Here is a 13,562-nt window from a genome sequence, read left to right on the forward strand (position 1 = left end):
AAATTGTTCTCTCGCTGCACCAGCCGCTCGTCTTTCATACTTGCCATTTTACCTATGCCTGCCGTGCTACTGTTGTATGTGCTGTTCCCTCTGCGTGGAATGTTCTTCCATCCTCTAGTTACAAAATTTATTCTCAATGGGAAAACTAGTCTAAACTAATGAAAATTGGATGCATGGAATTTTTTGGAAAGAACAATGTTTTTTTTTCCCCAGCACCTCCACCAAAATAAAAAAGAACAGTGGTTTTTAAATCCTTTGATATATGCAGCATAGACAAAAAATGTTTTGTCTAAAATAGGTTTAAAGGGGATATAAGCAAGATCTTCAGTGTCTTATAAATAATATCAATTATAGTTCTTAAAATAAGTCAAATAGTTCCTGATTAAACAGTCCCCTGAAATCTTATTTATTCATTTCATGTTTTAATAGGAAATGGATTTTTCATAGTGTGAATATAGACTTCAGTCTAGCCTCTGTTCAAATTATCACAGATTCTCAATTAATAAAATTTTTTTCTGCAGTGTAATGGAGAAATGAAGATCAATAATGGATGTCTTCCACAGAGGCCCTGGGAGCCTTTGACTAGGCCCTTCTTTTGAGTAAATTAACAATAAAGGAAAAGTTTTGTTTTTGTTTTTTTTTTTGGTGAATCCCACAGCATGCGGGATCTTAGTTCCCTGACCAGGGATCAAACCCGCGCACCCTGCAGTGGAAGCATGGAGTCTTAACCATTGGACCACCAGGGAATCCAAGAAATTTTTTTTAAATAAATTTATTTATTTATTTATTTATTTAAAATTGATTTATTTTTTTGGCTGCATTGGGTCTTTGTTGCTGCACACGGGCTTTCTCTAGTTGTGGCGAGGGGGGCTACTCTTTGTTGCAGTGTGTGGGCTTCTCATTGCAGTGGCTTCTCTTGTTGCGGAGCGTGGGCTCTAGGTGTGCGGGCTTCGGTAGCTGTGGCTCGTGGGCTCTAGAGCACAGGCTCAGTAGTTGTGGCTCACGGGCTTAGTTGCTCCGCAGCATGTGGGATCTTCCCGGACCAGGGCTCGAAGCCGTGTCCCATGCATTGGCAGGCGGATTCTTAACCACTGCGCCACCAGGGAAGCCCCAAGAATATTTTTAAATTAAAGGATCATAAGGCAAGAAGAATCTTGAGATGTTATTTAGATACTCAGTGTCCCTAACCCTTCTCAGCTAGATGAGGATAAACCCTTTACCCAAGACTTCTGAGAAGGTGTCTCTGTAGGGCCTCATTGCCCTGCTAACCTGCTTTTTCTTCCAGAAGGTCTGAGGTACCAAGTTCACTCATGGTCATCCACGTTAATATTACTGTATAAGCGTTAAGTGGGAATAAGGTGGGAACACTCTGAAAGAATGGGTAATCTCAAAGTCATTTATATGTAACTTTCAAAGTCATGACATGATTCCACCATGACACATTTGTCTTTTTCCTTGTTATATCTATTGATACAATACAGTGAATTCACATGCCTTCCTTCTCTCCTTTCTAAGCTTTTCTTCCTATGTGCCTACTTGAAATATTGTTTTTCAGGGCTTTATTTGCAGCTAACTTCCCTTTTAACCCTACACACTCTCCTTAGCTTATCTCAGCTACTTCCTAGATCTCTCTCTCCTAATGGGCAAATCTCCTGAGCTCCAGACGTACATGTTGAAGGTCTTTGTGGCCATACTCCTATGTACCATAGGCCCTTCAAATTCTGAATTTCTAAATCTGAACTTCTCACCTTAAGAGTTTCCAAACCTCTTCCTTGTCCAAAATTCTATCAGCAAGTACCACCAGCACCACCCAAACCAGAGCCCCGAAAACTATCCTATTTCTTTCTTTATCTCCAGTATGTCCAAGAAATCACTGTGTCCTATTATCCGCCATCCTAAATATCTCTCATTATTGTCTCTTACCTTTCCACCCTTCCTGCCACTGATTTGTTTCAGCCCTCCTTACTCACTGCCCTCTGCCCTTGCACTATTCTTCAGGAATAGCAAATGCTATGTAGTTTCCAATACATTCTTTTCTCTCACACCCCTGGACATTTGCACATGATATTCCTCCCACTTGGAATGCCCTTCAAGTAGTTGACACACATGGCAAATGACATACTTTTCCATAAGCTCCAACTCAAATTCCACAGTCCATGAAGGCTTTTTTCTCACTCTCAGGTCAACTTGGGTATTCTGTACGATATGTCTCTCCCATCTGATATAGATTTCCGTTAGAGTACTTTCTAATTTGTATGGTAATTGCTTGGATGGTGTGATGTTTTATGTTTGCACCTCCAGGGTCTAGTGCTAGGCCTGGCTCCCCATGGGTGCCAATGAAAGAATGCACAAACATTGATGAGTGGAGAAGAAGCCTCCCAAAAGTAATATGTCAAGTCAGAATGGCTATCATCAGAAAGAATACAAATAACAAACGTTGGCGAGGATTTGGAGAAAAGGGTACCCTCGTACACTGCTCGAAGGAATGTAAACTGGGGTAGCCAATGTAGAAAACAGTATGGAGTTACCTCAAAAAACTAAAAATAGAACTACCATATGATCCAGCAATTCCACTCTTGGATATATATCCAAAAAAACCAAACACACTAATTTGAAAAGATACATACACCCCAGTGTTTATAGCAGCATTATTTACAATTGCCAAGGTATGGAAGAAACTTAAGTGTCCATCAACAAATGAATGGATAAAGAAGATGTGGTATGTATATATAATGGAATATTACTCAGCCATAAAAAAAGAATGAAATTTTGCCATTTGCAGCAACATGGATGGACTTGGAGGGCATTATGCTAAGTGAAATAAGTCAGAGAAAGACAAACACTGTATGATATCACTTATATGTGGAATCTAAAAAATACAAGCTAATGAATATAACAAAACAGAAACAGACTCACAGCTACAGAGAACAAACCAGTGGTTACCAGTGGGGAGAGTTAAAGGAGGAGGGGCAGTATAGGGGTAGGAGAAAGAAAGGGGTTATTATGGGATTATATGAAATCACTTGTGTGAAACTTTTGAAAACTGTAAAGCACTGTAGAATTTGATGAATCTTTCATTAAATACAAACAAAAAAAAAAGAAGAAGAAGAACACCCCTGTGATTTAAAAAAAGGAATTCTGGAATATCACAAAATAATGCCTACATGGATGATTTGGAGCTGACTCTGTTTGGAATCCCAGACATTAACTCAGACATTATTGTCATTAAATATGGACATCTTTGTTTACATAGCCATGAAGAGGCTACTGCCCACCTGGTGTAATTTGAAAGATACTGAGGGTCCCCAAATCACCTCTGTCAAAAGCCAGTCTTGGCAGCTGGAGTCTCATGATAGAAGTGCTCCTTTGGATGTTGGCAGACTCTCCAGAAAGATCTGTTCAGGAGTTATCCCTGGCAGGGTAATGTGTACACATTCCTGTGTCCCCTCTCAGGTGTATCAACAGCAGTTAGATGTTGACTGAAAGGGTCAGATGGGACAGGTCCACAAAGGAACCATGCTTTTTTTTCTCTCTCTCTCTATTTTCAGGTTTCATTCTCTGTGTTGGAAGCATTGCTTCTCCTGACTCTTCGTTCTTTTCCTTAGCAAAAGGAGGCTAGTTTAAGTCATGGATACAGCTTCAGGCTGATCCTCCATCATTTCTTCCCCTTCTAACCTTGAAGAGTCCGTGTTGAGGCTTGTAATTGAAGCTCATTCACTGGACCTCACCTCATGGTCACCTGCGGGTACTTGCTGACCAGGCACTGTCAGGGGCTGTGGGAGAAGGAAGCAAGGGTCACAGGGATGCTCTAAGAATGGAAGTTTGATGGGAAAGCTTTAAGAACTATGTTTAGGGGCCAAATTCATCAAATAAGCAGATTCCAAAGAAAAGTGTGTTCAGTCATTTTAGTCTAAGCAAAGTAGTTCTTAATCTAGAAGCGAATCTATCTGGATGTTTAATCTGCTAATGTATGCCTTTTTTAAAAAATTTATTTTATTGAAGTACAGTTGATTTACAATCTTGTGTTAATTTCTGCGGTACAGCAAAGTGATTCAGTTATACATGCATATTCATTCTTTTTCATATTCTTTTCCATTACAGTTTATCACAGGATATTGAATATAGTTCCCTGTGTTTACAGTAGGAGCTTGTTGTTTATCCATTCTCTATATAATAGTTTGCTTCTACTAATCCCCAAATCCCAATCCATCCCTCCCCAACCCCCTAATGTGTGCCTTTTTACTAGTGATTCAGAGAAGGGTATTTTGTTTTCATATTATTCCATTACTACTTACTCTTCCCCCTCTTCTTCATGGTATTCCCTTCCATTTGTTCTTTTTTTTTCCCCATTCATTCTTTATTCAGTTCTTTTGAGTCTCTGTACTTACACCAGTGGTCTCATATATGTATGGATACCTGCTTGTGTATCAAATACCTGCTTCCTTTTTGTTGGAGTCAGCTTTCACTCCTTTAAAAACAAATTGTAAGCCTAAACTCCGCCAACTTCAGAGAAGAGAACTCAACACTTTGCCCTCTGTTGCTCCTTACAGGTAAACAGAATCAAAACCCCAAGACAAATAGATGAGCTGATCGAAATCGAGAGTGACACAGGAACATGGTACAGGAGGTGTTTTGTTCGGATCCGCACAGAACTGTATGGAGTAAGTAACAAGCCCATCCTGACTTGCTGGCCAACTTGGTACTTGAGGTTAGTCAGAAACAGGATTGACTCAATCTGTCCCGTGAATGGGGTTCTTCCCCCTTCTGCCCAGGACACCCGATTCCTAGAGTAGGACCAGGTAATAGGATCCCCTTGGGATTAGCGGGGTTACCAAGACATTCCCTCTTTGGGGAGGGAAGGTATTAGGCAAGGAGTCCTGGCAGTGATGGGGTACACTGATGTCTTGAGTTACTTTGTCCATTGGAAGCTGATAAATAAAAATTCCAGAAACCAAAAATTTGGTTTCCTGTAGCCTTTAGCTTTTACACTGTAAGTTCAAATGAATCCAGCCCAAAGAAAACTCAACATTTTTTATAATTTGTTGGAGGAGGTTGGGAAATGCGGTTGACTAGGTAACTGCCTAAGAAAATTAACTCTCTAATATTTCACAGATTTGGTTGACTTTTATGAGCTGTTTCACCTACCCAGTCAAGGACAATACCATAAAGCTTACGATTGTTTGGTTCACGCTGTCCTTTGGGTAAGTGATGCCTAAATTCTTGGTGAGTGAAATCTTTAAATTTCCACACTGTAACTCCCAACCACGCTGCTTTTCTTCTTATACTGTTTGATGCTGTTAACCTCTACGAAAGAATTTTTTTTTTCATTTTCCATTTGCTGGCAATTACAGTTTTTATCACCCAGTCATTTAATTTATGTTGTCATAAAGAAGCGGGGGTGGCAAAACCAACAGTGTCTGGAAAGTTCGATAAGCCCGCGAATGGTTTGCCCCCATGATTTCTCCACCCTCCTCTCCTCGCTGGCGCGGCCCCAGCCCACTGGCCTCTTTGCTCTTCCTCAAATGTGTCAGAACTTTCTTGAACATGTTCCATCTCGGGCCTTAGTCCTGCCCCCGGACATGGCCTGGCTCATCTCCTCTCCTCCTTTGAGTCTTTCCTGGTGTGTCACCTTCTCAATGATACCTCCCGAAGCACCTTTTTAAAAACTGCAGTCCCTCAGTACTCCCGGTCCCCTTTTCAGCTTTATTATTCCCCATCGTACCTTCTATCATCTTCTAATAGACAAAAAGCTTTTCCATTTTTTTTTTTTTTTTTTTTTGCGGTACGCGGGCCTCTCACTGTTGTGGCCTCTCCCGTTGCGGAGCACAGGCTCCGGACGCGCAGGCCCAGCGGCCATGGCTCACGGGCCCAGCCGCTCCGCGGCAGGTGGGATCTTCCCAGACCGGGGCACGAACCCGTGTCGCCTGCATCGGCAGGCGGACTCTCAACCACTGCGCCACCAGGGAAGCCCTCCATTCTTTAAAGAATAAAGAAAGCTCTGTCTTCCTCCTCTGGAAGTTCTGTGAGAACAGGGATTTTAAACTGTTTTGCTCACGGATGTATGGCCCTGGCACATAATAAGTGCTCAATAAATAAAACCACCATAAATGTATTCTAAGAAAACAGGAGGTAGGGAGAACATTTCAGAATTTTTGTTGCAAATGGTTGACATACTCACTTTAGAATATGTGTATACAACTCGATTTTTGCCTAATTTATTGTTCTTTAAAGGCAGGTAGATAATACCCTACACTTTCAGGTCAATAGGCTCTGGTAGAGCCCAATATTTATGCTGCAAGCTCCATGTCTTAACATCCCTAAATGAAAACCAGTGAGTGATCGCAGATGACCAGCCTTTCCCAGTGCTGTGTGTTGTAGTAAAGGGAGAGACCAGGAAGGTAGGGGTTGTTCTGCTGTGTGCCTTGGGGACACTACCAAGTTTTAGTTCCTTATTTCTAAATTGACAGGGTTGACTTAGAACATGTAAAGTAACTCCCACTCAAGTTCTAAAAAAAAATTGATCTATGAAGGAAGAGAGGGCTGAAAATTAACGAGTATTAAATGCCTACTATGGGGCTTCCCTCGTGGTGCAGTGGTTTAAGAATCCGCCTGCCAATGCAGGGGACACAGGTTCGAGCCCTGGTCCGGGAAGATCCCACATGCAGCGGAGCAACTAAGCCCGTGCACCACAACTACTGAGCCTGTGCCCTAGAGCCCGTGAGCCACAACTACTGCGCCCACACACCACAACTAGTGCGCCCGCGCGCCTAGAGCCCATGATCCTCAACAAGAGAAGCCACCGCAATGAGAAGCCCTTGCACCGCAACGAAGAGTAGCCCCCGCTCGACTCAACTAGAGAAAGCCCGCACGCAGCAACGAAGACCCAACGCAGCCAAAAATAAATAAATTAAGTAAATAAATTTATTAAAAAAAAAAAAAAACAACTTCGTCTTTTGAGCACTCGCTATGTGCTAGGTACTTGGCATTCCATTTAATCCAAGCAACTACCCAGGAAGGTGGGTACTATCATCATTCCGATATTAGAGATGGGGGGATAACTGAGGCTTTTATAACTTGCCCAGGATCACACAGCTGGTGACTGGCAAGGCCAGGATTCAAACCTAGCATATCTACCTGCAAAAGTTATGCTCATGACTGCTGCTTTCCCTGTGTAGCTCAATGTAACTAGGGATAAGCTAGAGCAGTGGTTCTCAAACTTGAGTGTGCATCAGAAGACTTACACGGAGGACTCCATCCCACAGTTTCTGATTCAGCAGGTCTGGATGAGGCCTGAGAGTCTGCGTTTCTAACAAGTTCCCGGGTGATGTCGATGCTGCTGGCCCAGGGACCGTGCTTTGGGTGGGAACCACCAGTTTAGAGCAGCGTTGTCCAGTAAAAATATAATGTCAGCCACATGTGTCATTTTAAATGTTCTGGCAGCCACATTTAAAGAAAAAAAAAAGGAAAAGGAAACAGGTGAAACAAATTTTAATAACATTTTATTTCACTCATTTTGTCCAAAATATTATCATTCTGACATTTAATCAATATGAAGTGATTAGCAACTTAATTTTACGTTTTTTTTCCCATAAGTATTCAAATCTGGTGTTTCATACTCATGGCACATCTCATTCAGACTGGTCACATTTAACTGCTCAGTAGCCGCATGTGGTTAGTGGCTGCTGTTATGAAGGTCACAGCTGTATGACTGAGCTGTAAGCTGTTAGAATAGCACACCAGAGGCAAGAGGCAGAAAGTGGGCAGTAACCTGGCTTTTCCAATGAATAACTTAAATGGCCTTTTTTCCAGCCTTGAACTTCTTTGAGCGTGGGCTCTGCCCCCAGGCTAGCGGTACCATAGTAGTGTAGGAACCAAGAAAGATTGTCCATTAATAAAGAGGTCACTCTTTAAGGGCCCTCACAGTCTGGGGACCCCAGGAGTTTGTAGCTCCAGACTAGGAGATGGGGTCCTTCAGTGCAGCCTACAGGGATGAGAAAAACATTAGGGCCAGGATGCCATGTGCTGGTGTACAATGGGGTTCTTATGCGCGTCTCTTCCCAAAGGAAGGGTTCAGGAATTACAGACCTGCGGTTCTCCAGGGAAACCCAGGCCATCCCTGTAGCGTGATTTTTGCAGACTTGTGATGAGGAGGGTCCAGTGAGATTACTGTTTGATGGTTCATAATGCTACAGGAGGCGGGTCCTACTCAGCAGTGCTTCTCCAGAAACCACTACCTCTCTGAAAATGACGGGGAGATGGTCATGGCCACTAGGGTTGTCGGCACCTTTACAAACTCACATTTCTTTGTCTTTGCAGGTACTACGGTTTATCCATTTGGTTCCCTGATGTTATTAAACATCTGCAGTCGAGTGTGTTGAAAGATGTAGATGATCCGACAGGAAAATTTTCAAATTTAACTACTAACTTTACAACGACAAATAAGATTGTTTCTGGACTGGAATGGGACAACGGCAGGTCCGGAAACTTTTAAATCATTTCACTTCCTACCTGGTCTCAAACATGTATTTCTTATTAGCCTTCACGGCACTAAAATATGAATAGTTTTTTTAGTTTGTACATGTAGTCATTTTCAGACTGAATTTAAATACTTCCAAATGGCCTTTAAAGAAAAGGTCCACGTATATCAGTTATCACTACTTCTGAAACTGAGCTGCTTCATATTGATAAAGAAATGGAATTGACTGGTGTGAAAAGAAAATTCAGAGAGGTCTTGGAAAGCAAGCAAAATAAGTTATGGAAGAGAAGAGTGAAGATTATGAGAAAATAAGATAGGTTATAGCATTATTTAACTCAGAGAGGAAATCTGCCCTGTTATCTCATGCCTGTTTTTATCTCTGGAAAAGGGGACCACTTTTCAGATTTCCTTCCTTCTCCACTATGCTGAATCAAGAACTGGGGTTAAGTTGTATCAGGAAAAGTTTCAATTAGAGAATAGGAATGATTCCCCAAAGTTAAGAGCTTTGAAAATATGGAATAAGTTAGCAAAGGACATTTTTGAGTATGGAGTCTGAAACGCCTCTTGATGAGGAGAGAGAAGTGACTCCAAAGGTGGTTGTGGTTTATTTTTTCAGAGAGGGAAAGGGGTAGACAGGGTCCTCATTTCTACCCATTATTTGTTATGTGAGCAAATAATTGCTGGCATGAGTTCCTGTTGGTTTATATCATTCTTAGGAAATTCTCCCAGTTTCAAAATTAAAGTGAAACTCTAAAAAAATAAATGATCGAAGTTTCCCTGGGCAAAAACTAGTTTGGAAAGATGAAAAATAATTCTGTGGGATACTTATGATTTGTGTAATGAAAAGGAGAGTGACCAACCAGGAGGTAGTTGTTTGGATGAGCAATTCAGTGAGGGGCCTAATCCACATAGGATGACCTTCACTCTCCCACATAAAATACTGACTCGAATCGATACTTGCTTCTCCGCAGAAACTTTAGAGTCAAGTGCTCTATAATTCTAGCATGAAAATTGACTTAATTACTTAAAAGTTATTGTTACTCCATTAGAAATTTCTAATATGTTTGTGCCTCTGACAGTCTTTTTTTTTTTTTTTTTTTTTGTGGTACACGGGCCTCTCACCGTTGTGGCCTCTCCCGTTGCGGAGCACAGGCTCCGGACGCGCAGGCTCAGCGGCCATGGCTCACGGGCCCAGCCGCTCCGCGGCATGTGGGATCTTCCCAGACCGGGGCACGAACCCGCGTCCCCTGCATCGGCAGGCGGACTCTCAACCACTGCGCCACCAGGGAAGCCCTCTGACAGTCATATTTTTAATAAAAAGTTCTAAGCTGGATATTCAGTCATCACGGAGAAACTTTTTACTTTGGCAATGTAATGATAAATAATTTTAATAGTATTAAAATCCCTCTAAAACATATACATTTATTTTGGAAGGCGATAGAAATTTTTTTTTTTTTTTGTCTTTCAGGGAAATTTGAAATACCACTAGCTAACTCATTTTTTAAAAATAGTTTTCCTAGTCAACATTCTAAAATGGCGATTCTTTACATACTGATAAGGAATGACCTCCGAAGTAGACTCCGAGGAGAACGAGGCAAGGGGTAGAATAGTGTCCTGTTTGCTAGCGCCCTGTATACAGAATGCTTCTGGAAGAGCATACGGGAAACTGACAACAGTGGTTATCCCTGGGAAAAAGAACTAGGTGGCTTGAGGATGGGAGACAAAAGACTTACTTTTTCCTTTTTCAACATTTTGAATTTTGCACCGTGTGTACCCTGTGCAGATAGTATCCATTAAAAACAATTGTTTCCCCTTTCTAAATTCAGTTTCACTTCAGAAAAGTAGTGATCTTCTTCAAATGTGCCATTATTTACCCTCCTTTAGTAGATAGATTTATGGCTTAGATGGTTTTACTCTGGACTCCTAGAGTAAGGGTTGAAATAAGACTGTTTTTTGAGGAGGTTGGTCTCATAGGCGCTTAGTGCATTTTGAGTGGACAAATGCAGTCCGACGTTAGGGCGAGGATGATTTTCAGAGTACCCGATAGTGAATTGCTTTTAAGTCAGCTCACTTGCTTGGGAGGATCAGTCCCTTTCTGCTCTCATAAGAGTGGTATTTGGTGTAATAACTTCTTCCCCAGGTGAATAAGCATTTTCCTCTCGGTGACTGGCTAAATATACATTCATAGTCTCTTCATAAATTGCCGAGACACACTGAGAATATGTATCCATGTCTCCCAAGGGTCCTTATCAACACTGAATATCTGAGCCATAGACTCTTCTGAGATGTTAGGATCATTGTGACTATTATCATCTCCCCCTTCCCCTTTACATCACCCAGAAATGGACCTGAGCAACTTTCATCATTCTACTCATTTCCAAAAATAAGCAGGGCTACGGTCGTTCTACTTGGTACCTCTTAGCGATGAGAAAAAAAATATTCTTGGAAATGACGGTAAGCTATGAGTTTCTTGACCCCCAAGACAATCATTCCTCACATAAATGATTCTCCCATCCTCTCTTCAAGATAATTGGAAGTCCCTATACTAGAATTAAGAAGCTTTGGGTTTTCAGCTTGGGAAATAGACTGTCATTAAAAGTGAGCATGGAAGCACATCCTCAAGTCAGAGCTATTAACCCCAAATAGAGAATTTTCAAATAAAGGCATGTGTGAAGGAACAAGAGGATAGGATTGAAAAATAAAGAATCAGTAGCCACAGGTAATCTCCAAACTCAATACCTTCAGCTGTATACCCTACAAAAACTTTTACCAACATTGCCAAAAGCTAAATGCAGTTATTTTGAATGCCGTCTCTTCTTCCGGTAGAAAATAATATTGGTGAGCAATGAGATAGCCAAAGGACAGGCCGCATGAGGAAAAAGGGGGAAAGCTAGGAGCTTAGAAAATCCAGAAGCCAATGTCCTTTATAATTAAGAGAGTCCCTAGTGGGACCTCACATCTCTAAATCTGTTTGACCTAGCTTTCAACTCTGATAGACACAGTCATCAATGTGAATCTTTTTGTGTGTTGGGCAGATTCGAAGGGATCAGGCTCAAATCCATAATTTTCAAAGATTCGGTTTTTAAGTCCTGCACCTTTGAGGATGTAACTTCAGTCAACACCTACTTCAAGAACTGCATGTTTATTAATACTGTTTTTAACAACACAGGTAGGTGTGCCACTTAACCCTGCCTGGCGCCTCTTCACAGGCCCTAGTTCTTGGCAGAAACGTGATACTCATTTGGTGATAGGCGTGGGCATAGGCTTAAGGGGGAAGTGGAGGTTGAAGTACAAATGAACGGACTCCCTCCGTCGGGTTGGATCAAAGCTGAGCTTGTATTGACTGTCTTCGTCACACTTAACGCAGATGGAGCTTGCCGACTTCAAAGTTGGAAATACAAAATCCTCTGGTGAATAATTTTTAAAGCAAAGAATTAACCTGTGGTTCGTTTGTTTTGATCATCCTGATTTCAAAATCTGGCGTTAGCTTAAGTGAGCATGCCTGAACTCAAATCTACAGAGATGGATGAAACATGCTCAATCAGATACAGTCTTTTAGTCCAGTCCATTTAATGGAGCCTGGAAAACTCCCCAGGGAAAAAGAGGAAGGGCAGCAAACATTGATTGAACACCTACTATGTGCTGGTTCCTACCTCAGGTTATTAGACACTCATTACCTTGTTTAATTTTCGCGATAGCTGAGGGTTAGAACAATGCAGTAATTTGGCCACAGTTGTAGAACTAGTAACAGCTGCCATTTGAGCCCAGACTCATCTGATTGGAAAGCCCATGCCTTGCCACCGACACACATTGGTCCGTCTGTCCCATGAGTTCAGAATAACAGCCCGACACTGGCAGGAGGATCAGCTCCACCCTGTTGCCAGTCCTGCATTCTTGGTGATCAGACAGGAGCCAGCTCTGCCTAGCTCCAAGTGAGAGTGGAGTTAGGGATCTCGGGCTTTGTTTAAACCGTGCTCTCGCTGTCTTCCAACCCATTCAGCCTCAGAAGACCAGCTTTTTAGGCGCATCTTGTTCAGCGAGGACAGCAACCGTTTTGATTCTCACTGCCTTTTAGCAGAGCCCAGCATCATCTGCAGCCCCTTTTGGCTAGATCCAAGTTCAAGAAAAAAAAAAAATCAGCAGCGAATGCTGGTGACCTTCCAACGAGGCTGACTCGGGTTCCTCGGTGGGTTCCTCCACTTGAGCCTTCTCTTATAAATTCAGCCTTAAGGACCCAAGGAAGGTCCTGTTTCTTCTCGCTGCCTCAGAGCCCTGTAAAATGGCAGTAGTAAGGCCGATTCATACACATTTTGAAACAAATTATTTTTATAAGTGTAGTATGGAAGCCTTAGTACTCTAATGGTAGTCCTTATGTAACATGATAATTAGAAGAAAGTAACATCATAAAGGAGTAGGCAATCATGTAATTAGCAATGACCAACCATAAGAAATCAGAGGATAACTGGACTCTTTAGTTTATTCCTTTATTCAACAGAAGTATTCCTACCTTCAGCTGCTTCGTAATGCGGGGTCCTAGACTAGATCCTGTGCTTTGGCCAGGCCCTGAAGCCCTCAAGGAGCCTACAATACCATGATTTTGTTCTGAGTTCTCGGCAGGCTTTCGGTGCGCGACTCTCACGCACCAGTATAAGTTGTCGTTCTTTGTGTCCACAGATTTTGAACCATATAAATTCATTAACTGCGAATTTCAAAACTGCACATTTTTGCACAACAAGACAGGATGCTACGTTACCTTTGAAGATGACTATGGTGCCTACTGGATTTATTTTGTCAACTTCCTGGGGACATTGGCAGTGTTGCCAGGGAACATCGTGTCTGCTCTCCTAATGGACAGAATCGGGCGCTTAACGATGCTAGGTATGTGCTTGGTTTCATGTAAAATACAAGAGCTGCCCTTGCAGTCTAGAGGGAGCCTGTCTCCTGCTATACTCCCTACCCCCCTAGGATTTGCATCCCACAGAGATGAGGAGAAATCCCTTAAGACCTTTCATTAGGACTAAATTTTAGTAAAATATGTCTAATTACATCTCATTTGAACAGCTTCTGTGAGTTAACAGACTGAAAA

General features: G+C 42.0%; 1 protein-coding gene across 1 annotated transcript in view; it reads left to right on the forward strand.

Moving 5' to 3' along the window:
- The window catches only part of SV2C (synaptic vesicle glycoprotein 2C), a 244,417-nt gene that overhangs the window by 208,031 nt on the left and 22,824 nt on the right, over nt 1–13,562 (forward strand). The window contains exons 7-11 of the mRNA XM_067731038.1: nt 4,551–4,661; nt 5,113–5,201; nt 8,317–8,475; nt 11,512–11,645; nt 13,151–13,354. Coding sequence (XP_067587139.1) covers nt 4,551–4,661; nt 5,113–5,201; nt 8,317–8,475; nt 11,512–11,645; nt 13,151–13,354 — 697 coding nt within the window. The remainder of the gene's footprint in view (nt 1–4,550; nt 4,662–5,112; nt 5,202–8,316; nt 8,476–11,511; nt 11,646–13,150; nt 13,355–13,562) is intronic.

Source organism: Pseudorca crassidens, chromosome 3 (assembly GCF_039906515.1).
Source record: "Pseudorca crassidens isolate mPseCra1 chromosome 3, mPseCra1.hap1, whole genome shotgun sequence".
NCBI lineage: Eukaryota > Metazoa > Chordata > Mammalia > Artiodactyla > Delphinidae > Pseudorca > Pseudorca crassidens.